Raw genomic sequence first — 17,073 nt, forward strand, 5'->3', positions numbered from 1 at the left:
ATGTCGTTCCCACCAGCCGGCACCACGTACATTTTCGGCCGCGACGGCGGCGTGGTGGTCTACACGTGGCCCCCCAACGAGCGCCCCAGCACCCGGGCCGACCGGCTGGCGCTGGGCTTCAGCACGCAGCAGAAACACGCCGTCCTGCTACGAGTGGACAGCGCGTCCGGTCTCGGAGACTACCTTCAGCTGCAGATAGTACGTCACGCACGCACGCACGCGTTCTTTCATTGTGGAATTGAGTCTGAAAATGGTCGCATCCAGCACCTGTGCGTGTTCATCACGACAATACGGATGATAATCAATACAAGAACCTATGCAGTCGGCCATTTTGATTTGAAGGTGCTGTTTTTCAGGCATGTTGAAACACACGGGAATGTTAGAAAATATTTGCATCCGGCACCACTTAACATGAAATCATCTACATTGTGAAATGAGCAGCTGGTCGGCCATTTTGGTTCAAGGTTACCATTTCTTAGGGATTTTGAAATATGAAACATCCTCTGAGAATGGGAAAATATATGCATACGGCACCAGTGCGTCCGAAGGGCACGGAATTCGGTGAGCATGTTCATCATGACAGGACAGATGATGAACAGGTTAAAGGTTACGGGGTCAGCCATTTTAAATCCAAGTTACCATTTTGGGGGATTTTGTAACACAAGATACCATCAGAGCGTTACAAAATATTTGCATCCGGCACCAGTGTGTCTGATTAACATGAAATTTGTTCATTATGAGAGAAATGACAAAAATCAGTGAAACGCACGTGGTCCGCCATTTTGTTTCAAAATTGTTATGAATGCCAACAAATATTAGTATCTAGCACCAGTGCGTCAGATTAACACAAAACTCGAGAGAACGCACAAAATTACAGTATGCTGTAAAAAGCACAAAAGGTCGGCCATTTTGATTTGCAGCTGCCAAGTATTTGCATCCGGCACCAATCTGGCATCCAATTAACAGGTTCCAATTTTGGCCCGCGACAGCAAGAAAAGACAAGCAAGCGTCATGTGGTAAGCGTGCAAACCTTGTCGCGTGTGCTTTCGCCAGGACAAGGGCAACATCCGCGTGGTGTTCAACGTGGGCACGGACGACATCAACATCGAGGAAAGCTCCAAGTTCGTCAACGACGGGAAGTACCACATCGTGCGCTTCACGCGCAGCGGCGGCAACGCCACGCTGCAGCTGGACGACCTGCCCGTCATCGAGCGCTACCCGTCAGGTAGGCGCCGCACCGGCGCGCAAATTCCCGGCCGCATTTTTGCCTTTTTGTGTTTGATATGAAACTTTTTAAACCATAAAAGTGTTACTGTTTATGCTTGATCCTTAGGCCTGTTAAATAGTGTTAAAAGGTAATATTTAATTCAGTGTTTTTTCTCACCATTAAAAGAAAATAATAACAGTTGGTGCATTTTTGGGAGACAGTTAAAAAAAATCGTTTAAAATCATGTCCTATGTTTAACTAGTGAGAAAAAATAAGGAAAAAAATGTTGTTTGCTTTCTTTTTCCCTTTGTTCTCTTTTCTTCTATTTAAAGTGTTAAATCTTAAGGTAGTCGTCTAAAAAAAAAAAAAAAGCAAGTGCTAAATGCTAGTTGTTGTGAGCTGTGTGTCCTGTACATGTAACAATGTAAGAACCAAAGCCAGTGATGTGGCAGCTGTAACGTTATTTCCCTGTGCTCTTGCAGATGTTAACCCCTGAAATGTCTCTTTAGATTAAAGCCAATGGAAAGAGAGTAAGAGTCCGCTCACTGGAAACGTCGCCGCCTGTCAATTGGCACCAGCGCAGCCGCCGCCGCTGCCGCTGCCACACACTCCTTAGCGTAGACGTCAAATAGACACGCTCAACCCTACGTCAATGGCGCCGACATATTGGATGTGGGGAAGGGGAGGAGTGACGTTGGTGCGACCGTTTTACTCTCAAATGAAGATCTCGTTGTTGTTTTTTTTTTAAATACGTTTGACTCAAAAAGCATCCCACAAATCCAAAGTGAAACCTCTACCACAGTGATTCTGGTACGCTGGCTCCCTCTAGTGGTGTGCAAAAGTAACACTGAATGAATGTTCAAACAGTGCATAATGTCGCAGTGGCTTAAACGGTGCAATATATTTGTGATATTTTTTTTTTATGTGCAAAACATTTAAATTGAGTTATTATTTCAGTTGTTTTTCATTTTTGTTTTATTAAGCGCAGTCTTACTGTTATACTTACATTACATTACATACATTGTAGTATAATTATACAGTGGTTTAAATAGTATTATATATACTAATAAATATAAACATTAATAATAAAATTAATAATATTAAATATGCTAATAAGTATGAATATAAATACTCTATTTTAGTTGTGGTCATTATGTGGATAGCTAATTCATTTTTTTTGAGGTGGTACTTACAAAACAAATTAAAAGAAATAAGGTGGTCTTATAACAGTCGTCAAAAGAGTTGTCCCTATTTTTTTTTTCCATTTGCAGTATGTACATAATACATGCAGTAAAATAAAAACAACAAAAAAATCAAGTTAAATAAATAAAAATAATAATTGAATAAAAAATTTAACTACTTGACAGTAAAAAAAAATTTAATTTATTAAATGTATCCCCAAATCATAGCTATATTTTAGGATTTGGTTATTCTAGACACATAATAAATAATAAATATAATATTTTTTTTAATTTTTTTTCAGAAGAGCTCAGTATTGTTCATTCGATTTGACATCATCATTGCTCTCCTTTTTTTTTAAAAAACAAACAAACAAATAAATTAAAAAAAATTAATAAATATTTTTTTTTATATATATATACATATACACATATACACACATATATATATATATATATATATATATTTTTTTTTTTTTTTGTGTATGTGGATGAGTATGTGTCTGTGCGTGTGTGTGCGTGCGTGCGAGCGTGTGTGTATTCATCAGTTCACCTAAAGCCCATTAAAAAAAAATCCCATACTAATAATATAATATAATAATAAATTGCCAAATGCAGAAACATCAATGTAAGTTATCACGTTGTATGTAAGTTATATAATAAATATAATATAATGTATTGTTGCTTTCTGAAATCGAATCCGTTGACTATCATGAGTTTGCGTTCGTGCAGATGTGACCCATCCAATATGGCGGCCGCACTGACGCGGAGGTGACTCCACCCCCCCCCCCCCCCCTCCGCTCAAAGCGCGGTCCAGTCTTGTCTATTTGATGCATATGCTCCTCCCCGCCACCGCCGCCGCCGCCCGACCAAGCCCGTTTGCCCCCACGCTAACCATGAGCGGACCCTTACTTTCTTTTCATTGCTCTTCTTTTTGTATCCAGCTCCTGTGCCACCATTTTGGGATGTGCGTAATTACTACTGTGTTCTCATCTCTAAATTAAAGGCAACATTGATAACGAGCGCCTGGCCATCGCCAGACAGCGAATCCCCTATCGGCTCGGTCGAGTAGTTGACGATTGGCTACTCGACAAAGGTAAAAACCCTGATTAAAATTCCTTAAAAGCTTTAAAACAATTCAATATGACTCTACATCTATACATTTATTATCTTGTGCACCATCAACTAACATTCTAAAACTCTAAATCCATAATTAAGTCTTTAAAAGTTGGTCAGCTGTAGTGTGTAATAACTGTAGTGCCTGTTGTTAGTGTGTAACTGATAATATCAGGTTAAAGGGACGATGGAGAGATTTAAATGCTGATAAAAGTGATAAAAGGTGCAAGGTAAATAATGTTGTTTTTAACTTTCTTCTTCCCATGTGACACTTGTGTCGACCAATTAAATGTAAAGACGTTAGTTTCTTCGTCCTAAACGTAAGCAAGTAGCCTCTAGTCCCTTTAACAGCACTTGACAATGTTGTGCATGCTTCTCGGGGCTGTGCGTCCGTCCGTGCGTCCGTCTGTCCGTCTGTCTGTCTGTCTGTCTGTCGGCCCATCACCATGGCAACCATCTGTCTCCTTCAACGGCCCCTCCTCAGCCTCTCCACGTCTTCCTCTTGGCTCTCATCTCTCTCGTCCGTGGCTTCTTTCCACATTCACCCTCTCACCACCACGGCTGGCTCGGGGGGGGGGGGGTGGGGGGGGGTGTTGGGGTGCGGGATTGTGTTACACTCAAAGCTTGTTTTTGTGTGTGACTGCGTGTTTCCTCCCCGGTGCGCCCGTGTGTCTTTCTGTGCGTGCGAACGAGCAGGCCGGCAGCTGACCATCTTCAACAGCCAGACGACGGTGCGCGTGGGCGGCGGCGAGCGGCGCGCCGGCATGTTCCAGGGCCAGCTGTCGGGCCTGTACTACAACGGCCTGCGCATCCTCAACATGGCGGCCGAGAGCCACCCGCACATCCGCGTGGAGGGCAGCGCCCGGCTGGTGGGCGACATGCCGTCCTCCTCCATCACGCCGCAGTCCAGCGCCGCCGCCGCCGGGGGCAACCGCTCCGACGCGGCGCCCCCCGCCGCGGACGTCAGCACCACCACCGCCAGCAACAGGAAGCAGGGTGCCACGCAGCAGGTCAGATTCGACAACTTTATTTTTTTGCCTCATAGGTGGAGTTGCACTCATTCACTGCCATTGACGGCTATAGACGTCAAAAATCCATTTTAGCCCGATAAAGCCTGAACTATGAAATATATGAGAGAAAATTCAGATTCTTTGTAAATATTAGTATTTATTGGTCCTTTTGAGCAAACAAAAATTTGAAAATCAACTTTCTCATATGACTTTTAACTCTTTGACTGCCAAAAACGTTAAATAACGTTTAGTAAAATCCTATGGAGGAGTGCCAAAGACGTTAAAAGACGTTTGTTTCAAAACAGAGGTGAAACTAACCATTTTCTATTGTTGATTACTGAAAAACGGAATAAGGTAGAAACAAACTTTTTTTTCTGATGAAAGATGAGAGTCCAATCTTTCATTTGCTAGTATGTGTGTTTCCATAGTCCAAACACATAATTTTCTGTGGACCTTGAAAGATCAGTCAAAATGCTTAAATCGGCTGGCACCCACGGCATCCTTTTTCTGAAAACGTCTGGCAGTCAAAGAGTTAATTTGTGTCATATTTGAAACATCCGGTCACAATTCGTACATTTAAAACTGTCAAAAATAATATTAATAAACAGACATATCAAACATATTATTTACATAATCAGAAAGAACATTTCCCACTATTAATAAGTCTCTCCTTTCTCAATTGGTGCGACCTTGCAAGGTTGCTGGAAAAGACATCAGCTGGGTGATACTGCCCTCTAATGGATTATCTGTGCAATGCATGTGTCAGATCATATATATATACATTTTGCCATCCCAAGCAATCATGATGTCATCAATTCCATGCCCAAAAAAGTCACGAAAATGCGAGCGTATGCGCATGCGGCGCAGCTGTCAAGCGGTTTGCGTGTCAACGCGGCTCAGCGTGATAACGTCTTACTGCTGCACTGACAGAATTTCTCTGCAAGTTGCCATGGCGATAGTGAGGCCTCCACTACCCCCCCCCCCCCCCCCCCACATGGAATCTCTCCTCTGTGTACCCACCCCTGCTTTTTTTTTTTTTTTTTTTTCCCGCCCATGAATAATAGAACGCTGCCAGCTTGGCCTCAGGCTTCAATAATGAATGGCGGCGCGAGACGGATGACAGCGTTGTCAGCCGTCAATCTTTTCCCCGCTCGCCCGGCGCGCCGACTTTTGAACCCGAATTCTTGCGCCTCCGACATCAGCGATAAACGCTCGGCGGGTGGCTGTCATGAGAACTGGGTCACATCCTCGCCGTACTGCGGCGAGTTTGCCCCGAATTGCTCTCAGAAAATACAAAAAAAAATAAATAAAAAAAACTCTGGTGTTTGTCTACTTGAAGCGGATCCTGCCGCTTGTTGCCTGGCAACACGCACACACGCAGGTGCAGCGTGTACAATTGCAGCATCCTTGCATCACAGTGAGAGCCATCTGCACGTACGGATTGGACGCACGAGCTTGTGCGTGAGTGTGTTAAGAGACGTTTTTATATTCTGACACGATGAGAGGCAGGGAAAAAAAAAAATCCTATTAATAAATAATGCATGGCAAGCGAGGATGGGGAGTGAAGAGGAGGGAGCGCTTGTTGGGGTGTTGATGCTGGAGGCCGCCTTGGCGCTCATGTCGGCGCCATTTTTCCGTGCAAGTTTCATTCATTACGGCTCGGAACCAAATTGGCTTGAATATGAAATCAGTTTTGCTCATTGAAATGAATGGAAATGATGTTAATCTGTTCCAGTCCCCACAAAAAACTCTTCTTTTTTTTTTTTTTTTACATTTTTAATAATAAAAAAAGACAGCGTACTAATGAACCAGTAATAAGTGTCAATTGTATTAAAAAATTCTCTTTTATTTATCTTTTTAGGTTTGTTTTTCCAATATTTACATACTATACATTTTTATTTTTATTTTATTTTATATTTTATATTTAAGCACAGTAATAATGTTGAAATATTGCATAACATGAGAGTGGTTTACAATAACATTAAATACCAAAATTTTCGGGCTATAAACCACGCTTTTTTTTTCCTGACTTAAATTACAGCACAGACAGGCACCCAAAATCCGTTCAATAAATGTTCAATAAAAACAAAAAAAATACCATAGAAAGCAGAAAGAGAAAAAAAAAAACCTTCCCTAATCATGTTGCCTTTCTGTGCAGCACTGCCACCTTCTGTCCACTGATGGTAATGCACAAAATAATTCAAAACTCCTTAAGGGCAGCAGAAGAAGAAAACGGAAGTCGTCGTCTTGCATTACCGCCAGCGGCCACCGTCAGTAATACACCGAAAGCAGATGCCAAACGCCAAAAGAAAGCAGAAGAAGAAATGGAAGCAAGTGTCGTCATGGCAACTTTCTTGCGACTTAACTCTGCTGCGTCAACAATTTACTAAAAAGCGCAATAACCAAGCAGGATTGGACTTTTGGTGATGGACGATTGTAGTTCTGGTAAACACATTTTAAACTAAAAAGTCAATTTTTTTCTGTCGTTACTGGCCTTGTTCAGAAATACTCCGGAGTAACGTGTAGTGTAGTCCCAAAAATATATTTTTTTAAAAGGTCATTAATGTGTGTATTGTACTATTGGCTATTAAAGTCTTTAAAGGGTGTGGCAAAGTTGGATTCAGGTTCGTTAGTTAGTGAGTTTGTTAGTTGGGTTGTGGTTGGACGTGATTTGAAACCAACATCAGGTTTTTTGGTTTTGGTTTGTGTCGCAAGCCAAAGTTTGAGGTGGGAAGAAGCAACTTTCCATACTTGATGATTGTTTTTTTTATGTTTTTTTTAAATTTTCAATAGATTTAATACTTGCAATTTGTTTTGTTGTGTTCAAATATTTGTACAATATATGTAAAAAGTGTGTTTAAAAATTTTTGGGGGATGATCCGTTATCCCCCCAACACTTTTTTTCTTCTATCTTTTCTTTTCCACAATATTTGAGGCTTGTGCATTGAGCGTGACGCCTGATTGGCTGTTGGGAGTCAGCTGATCAAATCGGCATCTCTTTCCCTTTTTTTCTTTTTCATCCTTCCAAGCTCTCCCATCATCTCCCGGAGCGACTTTTCAGCCTTTCGTACTTTTCACTTTTCCACATTATTTATTTTCGCATCCATCACATCACGCTCCCCTTCCTCCTCCTCCTCCTCCTCCTCCTCCTCCTCCTCCTCCTCGTCATCCTCTTGCCTCCTCCCCCTCCCCCTCCGCCAAATCCAGCCCCGCCATTGGCGGCGCGTTCCTATCTCACCATCTGCGGTAGTAGAGCTCGTTTCTTTCCTCTCCTCCTGGCGTCGGCGGCACTCCTTCGCGTTTCTCCTCCTGCTGCTCATCCCCGGGCGCGATGGAGTGACTTTTTGCGGCCGAAAATCACCTGGAGGGGAGAAAAAGAGAGGAGAAAAAAAAGGGGGCGTGACCATGTGTGAACTTGGCGGTCAGGGAGGCTTGAATGGTCGCTGGCACTGTTCGGCTGCTCAGGTAGAGAGAGAGATTTTTTTCTTTTCTTTTTACTCAACTTTTCTGTGTGGCGGAAAAATAGAGAGGGTGGATTTTTGTTTAGTGTAGTAAATTGTTGATTCTCAATTTTTGGCTTGTTGTGGCAGTTGATGTTCAATTCGGTCGACTGTTATTGTTTGTCTTGCTTCCTGTTCTTGGAGCTTCAAATCTAAAAAAAAAAAAAAAAAAAAAAAGAAGAAGAAAGTGTTTGGCTTTTTTTTGAGTGGAGAGCTCAGAGGGGTCAACACTCACGGAATTATTATTTTTTTTCCCGTCAAGTTTGAAGGCAATGTTGTCATGTGACGTGATCAGCTGCTGGGAAGAAGCCACGCTCGCCCACTTTTTCGCACTCGGTGGGCACAAGTGATTGGAAAAGCAACTCAGGCGGGGAAAAAAAAAAAAAGTCTTTCTTCCAGACCAGAGCGCACCGTAATGTTTTATTTTTTTTTTTGTCCTAATCTTGTGTAAGCGCCAGAGGGCGGCGACACGCCTCAAACGCACGCGTACGCACGTCACGCCATTTATGAAAAAATGAGCGATTTTGATTGTCGTGATTTGCGTAGCGACGTGAGAACGGTTGCTAGTTAGCGAGGTTGGTTTTTATTCTTCGTTTGTCGTTGGGATCGTTTTTGTTTTGTTTTTCGTCCAAATGTTGACGGGCGCTTTTGGCTTGTAAGTTTTCGTAGGTTAGCGATGAGACGACAAGAAGCGCAATTTAAAGTTGAGAAAAATGAAGTCACTAAAAAAAAAAATGTTCCGTTTCTCTGATGTTGCTATTTAGAGGTAAAGTGAATGTTGAGTAAAGTAAGCCATTTTTGTTGTGTTCTTTAAACTACCACTAACAATTCCAAATAAAAAAAAGTATTGTCAATTGCAGCATATATTTGCTGAAAAGGAAAAACAGTCCAAAGACCAAAAAATTTTATTTTCTAGAGTTGCATCATGTTTATATTTTTGTTCAATTGGGGTTGTCAGCAGGGTTCTAAATCGACTTTATAGCGAGTATTAAATTAACGCAGTTTAACAAACAGCTAAATTGCATCTCATCTAAAGATAACATCTTTAACCCATTTGCTCCCCCAAACATTTATAAAAACGTTCAATTTTAAAGATTGACACGCCCACCCCCCCCCCCCCCCAAAAAAAAAAATGTAATGTTTTTTTTAATACAGAATGCAGTTTCTGACCTGAAGAGGGCGCTTAGAGCAATGGTAGTTATGACAAAAAAAAACAGCCAGCAGGTGGCAGCAGAGTATAAGAGATCAGCCAGGGCCATGTTGAAAAAAGGTTTTTCCCCAGTGTTTAGTTTTACACATATTTGTGAATAATGATGAAATCTAGCTATATTTTAATGCTAATTGCTGCAAAGCGGCAACAGATAGAATTTATTTTATTTTTTTTCCTAGTTGAAAGAAGAGACTTTAAACTTTCTTTTGGTAGGTTCCATGTTTTTATTGCAATAGAACACAATATTCTTTGGGCCTTGAAAAATCGGTCAAAATCCATTAAATTAGTCGGGAGCGAAGGGGGTTGCTTCAGTCAAAATGGCTGCAAATTAATGATGATTAATGGCTAATACAGCAGCATTTGAAACCACTTTAACACAAATGTCAATGCTAAAAGTATTTAAAATATAAAACAGATGATCTGCCATCGCTTTCAAAACTTGAATGTTGAACAAGTTGAAGCTATCAAATGTGAGCTCGCGGCGTGGAAATGCACTTAACGGGACGCAATCACGTGCGCTGCGGCTTGGTTTGTGCACGCCGCGTGTTTGTCGAGGCCGTTTTGAAGACGAGAGGAAGACGAAGCATTTCTTCGTCTCCATGAAAGCGCCTCCATTGTTGCGCCGCTCGCTCCCTCATCCGCTTTTATCCCGGCCAACATCTACTGCAATGCATCACAATCCGATTTTCATTTAGCGCTGGCACAAGCGGGCGCACACACAGGAAAGACACGCACGCACGCGCGCACGCACATCTCGTGTTTAGCGCCGCTTCCGTCCTCGCGAATTCAAACCATCGCTGCCACACCCGCCATCCTTCATTTTCTTTATGACCTCTTTTTTTTTTTTTTTGGTGGGGAGGAAGCTGAAGTTGGCGTCGCCATGGCAACAGGGGCAGGCGGGGAGGGGGGTGGGGGGGAGGCCGACGGATCGATGCGGGTTCGAGGTGCTCAGTGTTAAAGTGGGGCACGGCCGGTGATTGTTTATGTGGACACATTGCCAAGTGAGTCGATGAGGATGTTGCCACAACCTTTAGCATCCTCACTGTAGTATCTGTGATGTCGAACGCGTGCTGGCCTTAAATGAGAAATGAGGGTTGACGCTCGCCGTTTGACGTGACGACTTCGGCAGGTCATTTTTAGTGCGTTTTGACTTTTGTTTTTTAAATTCTCTTAGTTTTAATTTTATTTGGAAAAAAAAGCTTGGTTTTAGTATTCGTTTTAGTTTAATTTCATATGAAGTATTTGTCAAGTGTAAAACGGAGAAAAAAAGGTCACTATTGTGTAATAAAGTCGACTACAACTGCCTGACCTTCCTTCTTCTGCATGCACGGACAACAATCCCGAAATAAATTCATTTAAAACCAACACTGCACAAAAAATGTCGCTATAGATTTATTTATTTTTTAAAGCATTTTTGTTTTTATTTTATTTTCCTGAGCACGAGAATGTTTTTCCAATTTAGTTATTTTAATACTTTCAAAAAATAGATTTTATTTTATTTGACCTTATGTTGCTCTTATTATTCTATTTGTATATTTTAACCGTTGTCGAGTGTCCAGAAAGGCGCCTATAAATAAAATGTATTATTATTATTATTATTATTATTTAAAATAGATGTGTAGTCATTTGCAGTCGGCACATTGAACTTTCGATTCTGTTAGTGAGTGTGAAATGATTGGACTTTTTGTCTTTTTGTCTTCCTGACTTGTGGAGAGAGAAAAAAAAAAATGACTGCACGATCCCGCAATAAAGCGAATCATCCGCAGTACGACGAGAAATCTGCATTCCGCGATCGTGCAAATGTTGAGGCGGGAAAAGCAAGCGGCCTTTTTTATTTTTGTTGTTGTCGTTTGTTGCTGAGCTCTTGCAGTCGAGTGTTTGGGAATCGGCAACGTAACGAGCGTTTGTGTTTTGATGATGAGAGCGATAATAAGCATCCGCATGCGACCCCCGGGGGGTCCTAACTGGAGCCGCTGTTCCAATTTATTCCTGCACAGCCACAGCGGGGGGTGGTTAGTTGATGGGGGGGGGGGGGGGGGGGGGGTCATCCAAAAGAAACCGCCGCTAACGTTGACCTTCTCTTGGCAGTCGGCGGACGACATCCTGGTGGCGTCGGCCGAGTGCCCGAGCGACGACGAAGACATCGACCCGTGCGATCCCAGCTCAGGTGAGCCCCCCTCCCCCTGACAACCCCCCCCCCCCCACACCATCCACCCCGTTCTCATGCATGTCTGCTGTTTCACACGCGTCCTTCACTCTCCTTTTTTCTTCTTTTCTGTCGCCACAATGAATTATTCACCGGCTACTTTTTCCTGGTTTGTGCCTGCAGGCGTTACCTAACACCTCGCTCGCTCGCCCGCCCACGCGCTTCCTCTCTCTCTCTCTCTCTCTCTCATCCTTCCTCCTCCTCCTTTATGCTTTCCCGTCTTCTTTCTCCTCTTTTCTTTCCTGTCATGTTCACCCCGAGAGGATTTGCATGCAAATGATTTTGCGTTTTATGCGCTGGCACATTTTTGTTGCTGTGCGGCCGTCGCGCCTGACAACTTATTACCTGAATTTGGCAGCCCCGTGGAGGAGGCGTGGCATCTGGAAAGCTGCCGTTTGCTCCAATTAAGTGCCGCACCTCCAATAGAACCAGATCCAAATTCGTCATCTGGCCATTAGCGTGGATCTTAAATGTAGACGACCAAAAAAACATGCCTAATTAAAATTAAAATGCGCTAATAAATTAGCCAACTAAATAAAACTAAATATTGTGACATGACTATGATGATATCGTGGCAATTTTAATATCCCGATATCGCCTTTCCCTTTAAATGACCTTTTCAATGTCATTTTTCCAAATTGACACACCTGAAAAGCAGACGCAGCATCTGTAAAGCTGATTAATTTGAATGAACCCCGAGGTCTAGTGACCCGCTTTGGGCTTTTTGATGCCCACGGGTTAAGTGCCGCACCTCAAATAGAACGCTCTCTTGATCACTCGGGATCAAACGATATCCAAATCCTTCATCTGGCCGTCAGCGTGGGCCTTAAATGGAGGTGGCCAAAAACATGCCTAATTAAAATTCAACTGCGTTAATGAATTAGCCACTAGAGGGTGCTGGAACTAAAATGTCGTGACATGACGACGACGATATCGTGGCAATTTTAATATCGCGATATTGCCATTATCGACACATGACCTTTTCGACGGCATTTTTCAAAATTTCAATCACGTGGCATCCGTCAAGCTGACGTTTATGCAGATTTTTTTTCAATATTTTTCTGAGGTGTTTTTTTTCCCTTCCAATTATACGCAAATAGCAGACTTGACTATAAATCTCCATAAATATGATTGTATTATAACATTGCTGCGTCCCCCCCCCCCGGCAGCACGCCCCCCCCCTCCCGGAGGTGAAGGTGTTCCCGGGCCCGTCGGAGGTGGTGCGCGAGAGCAGCAGCACGACGGGCATGGTGGTGGGCATCGTGGCGGCGGCGGCGCTCTGCATCCTCATCCTGCTCTACGCCATGTACAAGTACCGCAACCGCGACGAGGGCTCGTACCACGTGGACGAGAGCCGCAACTACATCAGCAACTCGGCCACGCAGCCCAACGGCAGCGCCAAGGACAAGCCGCTCGGCATCACCAAGATCTCCAAGAACAAGAAGAACAAGGACAAGGAGTACTACGTCTAACCTTTATAAATATATATATATATATATATATATACTATATATATATTTCAAAAAACAAAAAAAACAAACTTAAGGCTCAATGTACATAAATAGGTATATTCTTCCCAAGACACACACGGACGTTTACTCAAAAGTACACACATTCAAGCACAAACACGAACCCGGACAAAATGTACAAAGCGAGCAGAGCCTCAGTTGGACTCAGTTGGACCCGGCTCCTTTTCGGAACCATTTGCAAACCATTCCAGACGCTCCAGCGAGACGAAAGCGCAAACGGCGGCAGGCGGCGAAACCGGGGGAGAAAAATCGGGGGATTCTGAATGGCTTCAAAATGTCAGTCGTCCATTTTGGGGATTTTTACGATCCGATCCGTCCGCCCATCGTTTTGCGCTCGTGATGGAGCCTATCCCAGCTGACTTTGAGCAAAAAAAGGGGGGGGGAGGGGCCAGCCAGCGAGACAAACGAGCAATTACACAGACGAGGAGAAACTACTTAATTGTGATTATCGGTATCGGGTGTGCCCTGCTTTGTATGTTGTGTCGATACACACATGCAGATTTGGGATCGTAAATAGTGAACATGTACGATTGTTTTATGATTCATTTGGGGAGAAAAATCCTCAACGATGATCTTTCACAGACATCTGATAATCGGACTTTGATGGCAAGGGATGGGAAACGCTCCAATTTGGCCCGATTGTCAGTTTGGGTATCGCCTGCTTGGAGATTGTAGTGAGCACACATTGATTGGTCATCGTCGATATTGCACAGGTTTAACATTTACGATTTTCCAAGCAGATCTTAACACACCAGACACCATAGGATAATCACTCGCTAGAATCGTTCAGAGACGTCTGATCATTTGTCTTCGGATGACTTGGATGGAAAAAGGCAGGAAAATGCTCACATTTGGCCCGATTATCGGTACGGGTGTAGCCTGCTTGGCTCGATTCTGGTTTTGAGCATCCACAATGATTTGATGTTAAACATTTCCGATTTTCCAAGCACGTGATGAAGCAAAAGACACTTTGAACACACCCCACACCACAGGATAATCACTCGGATCATCTGGCCTCTTTGTCAGAAAAGGGCGGGAAAATGTTCAAATTTAGCCCGATGATCTGTATGTGTGTACCCGACTTTACCTTCGCTTCATGCCAGTGCCACATTGTAGATCGTACTGATTGCGTTCAAGGCGGCGACGATCCTTTTATGTTCCCTTCGTATCGGATTTCTTCTGTAGACAAACATCAAGTCGACGACTGACATTTTTTTCCCTTTAAGGACATGAAGCACATAGCGGAGAATTTGTGTGTAGCGGACGGAGAGCACCAAAAAAAAAAGAAAAGAAAGGAAAAGCATCAGGATGATCGGAACCCTTTTAAGTATCTTCCCAACAGTAACAGCAAAAGGAAGAAGCACACGAGCGCCGGGACGGGAAATCAGGGTGCGGCCGCAAAAGCCGGCGGATGCTTTGTTTTGGACGGGAAATGTGCGGGGACATTTGACCCCTGGGAGACTTCACACGCTACCTTACACGCGTGACACACCGTATGAGGACCTGCACTTTCTTAAAAAGAAGAAAACAACGATGAGGACGAAGGGAAGTACTGACTCTCTGGGGAGTTGTTTGTCATTGCACGTGAAATTGTGGATTTGTACCCGCAGACAGGCGGGGGAGACACCGCCGCCATCTTAAGAGTCCCATCGCGGGAGAGACAAAATGTCCTCCACGGAGACTGTGGAGAAAACTTGGGTTGACGCCATCCTTTTTGTTATCTTTTTGTGTGTGTGTGCGTGTGCCCTCTAACCCCTGAACGCGGATGTACACTGGTACCTTGACTTACAAGTTAAATTCACATCATATCTCAAATCAACTTTCCCCATTGGAATGAATGGAAAGGCTATAATCCGTTTCAACCCGCTTATATAGCGACACAAAAATTTGGTAGCGTGTTTGTTTTAATATTATGTTACATACATATATATATATATATATATATAATCATGTACAGTATATAAAATGAGGCTTCAAATCTTTAAAAATCAAGCCATTATGCTTTCGGCGTCTGCTTGGCTGGTTGGAATATACGCCACCAAATCCCCACGACAAGAAGTGCTAGCCATCAGCTAGCTCGCAAGCTAACTGACCTCCGGGATCCAGGGAAGATGTATTTTTGGGAGTGTAGGTATAGCTAGCTAGCTAGCTATAGCGCCAATTATAGCCTTTCCACTGAACAACAGCGTGTTCAGTTCGCTAGCTAGCTAGTTAGCGAACTGAATGCTGTTGCAGTGCAAATACACCAAGTAATAATAACAAAGTTGCTTGCAAATTGCCCGCTTCTAATCAACACTCACTTTCATCGGACAATAAATTGATACTTGCACAAGAAACGTGAAATGTGAGCACAAAACACAAGTGATGCGTAGCCAACATGAAAGTGACGGTGGGCGGCTGTTGTGAAGCCCGCCATCTAGTGGCGGAGTGTCTGAAGCACAATCAAGACAAAGCACCAAAACCATTTTCTGTCGGGATGCTTGTAAGTCAAGGCACTGCTGCTGTCGATCCGCACGCGTGTCGGTGCCATAACGCCATTTTTTCCAGCTCTTCCACGCGACGCATGCCCGGCAGAACGCAACGGAAAGCAAGTGTGTGTGTGCGTGAGAGCCGGCCGTAGTGTCGGACCCGCCATCTTTCTTTCCCTCTTTTTTCCTGCTTCATGTTCTCTCCATTCCGCGTCTCTTCCCTCTTCTTGGTCTTCTCCACCGCGAGCGTCCGCCGTAGGTCGTCCCATCGACCGCCGTAGGTCGTCCCATCGACCGCCGTAGGTCGTCCCATCGTCCATGCTATGATTTTCTACATGTGTACACTTTTTCTACAGTATTTTGCGTTGATTTTTATTGTTACGGTTCTTTGATGAACATAAAAAGTGGAAATTTATTATGGAAAAAAAAAAATAGTTTTGAAGATTAATGAGTAAATAAAATATTACCCAAGCGAGTCGGTTGCTGTGCGTTTGCGTTGGTGGAGATGGAGAAGCCACTTTTTCTTTTCTTTTTTTTCTTTTCCTTCTGCTCTCTTTTGTCTTGGCCTGAAGGCTTTTTATTGGTCGCCATCTGTGGCGGCTGAAAGCAAGCAGCTGGGGGCAGTGACCAATTTTTTTTTTGGGGGGGGGGGGCGAGCATTTGCTAACTGGACCATCAGCGGCGCCTTTTGGCTAGCACGACTGATGGTGAAGATTCTGGCAGATTAGCTTAACACGGCAACTCGTTGAGACTGAAATGGGATTGGCTCACAAAAATCAATCCATTTTCATCCACACTTTTCCTGGCACAGGTTGACGCGTCGGCAACGTTTTCATCAAGACGTTCCTGTCAACGCGCACGCGCTGCGGCACATTTTAATCGGCGTCCTCGCGGCCGTCTGTGCGTGCGCGCGCGCGCGCAGTCTGCCCTTGCGAGCGAACAGAACATTTTGTCAGACGCAATCAAAGCTTGCGCCAGACTCAACACGTTGTGTCCTTTTATTGTGGACTTTATTGCTTCAAATGAGACGCGAATGGCCACAAAACGTCCCCAGGGTAGCATAAAGGCCAAACAAAACTAGCATGCTAATCAGAGTGTGGACCTCCTCCAAGGCCAAACTGTTCTTATTTGAATTGTGGCGATTTTTGTTTTATGGCAAGTTGTGAAATGTTAGCGCCGCGCGCGCACATAACAACAGCATCGCCCATCTGTCAAGTAGATGCGGTTCAAATTTGGGACCAAATGGCTTAATGCACCTAAAATGGCCGCACTTTCTTTTCGGGCCTTGCAACTTTTTAATGTGTCTGCTTATGATAGACATGTTTACCAAACTTCATGTTTCTAAGTGATTTTCATTTCAAGATGACCCTAAAATGGCTGCCTCAGATCAAAATGGCTGCCTTCCTGTGTTGTTTTGGGTATGGGCTCTTTTTAAAAAATATTTTTTAATGCTTTTATTAAGGGTATGGACTCCCAACGGCAGTTTTTTCAAGTTGCCTGAAGTTTGTAAGCCACATTTGTCACTCGTAGACCCACAAAAAGCCTCATGAAGAACGTGTCCATATAGAGAAACAAGATGTCAGCCATTTTAGCTTAAAGTGACATTTTCAGGTTTCAAACTTTGCCTAAATTGGACAGCAATTTTTAGG

The 17,073-nt window shown here is 43.6% G+C and overlaps 1 protein-coding gene across 1 annotated transcript in view; it reads left to right on the plus strand.

Moving 5' to 3' along the window:
• nrxn1a (neurexin 1a) overlaps positions 1-15,899 on the plus strand; it is a 76,671-nt gene extending 60,772 nt beyond the window's left edge. Inside the window, 7 exon segments of the mRNA XM_077551171.1 lie at positions 17-198; positions 1,054-1,225; positions 3,392-3,481; positions 4,198-4,511; positions 11,310-11,388; positions 12,597-12,640; positions 12,642-15,899. Coding sequence (XP_077407297.1) covers positions 17-198; positions 1,054-1,225; positions 3,392-3,481; positions 4,198-4,511; positions 11,310-11,388; positions 12,597-12,640; positions 12,642-12,899 — 1,139 coding nt within the window. The 3' untranslated portion in view covers positions 12,900-15,899.
• The last annotated feature ends 1,174 nt before the right edge of the window (positions 15,900-17,073 follow it).

This window comes from Vanacampus margaritifer, chromosome 18 (genome assembly GCF_051991255.1).
Source record: "Vanacampus margaritifer isolate UIUO_Vmar chromosome 18, RoL_Vmar_1.0, whole genome shotgun sequence".
Classification (NCBI taxonomy): Eukaryota; Metazoa; Chordata; class Actinopteri; order Syngnathiformes; family Syngnathidae; genus Vanacampus; species Vanacampus margaritifer.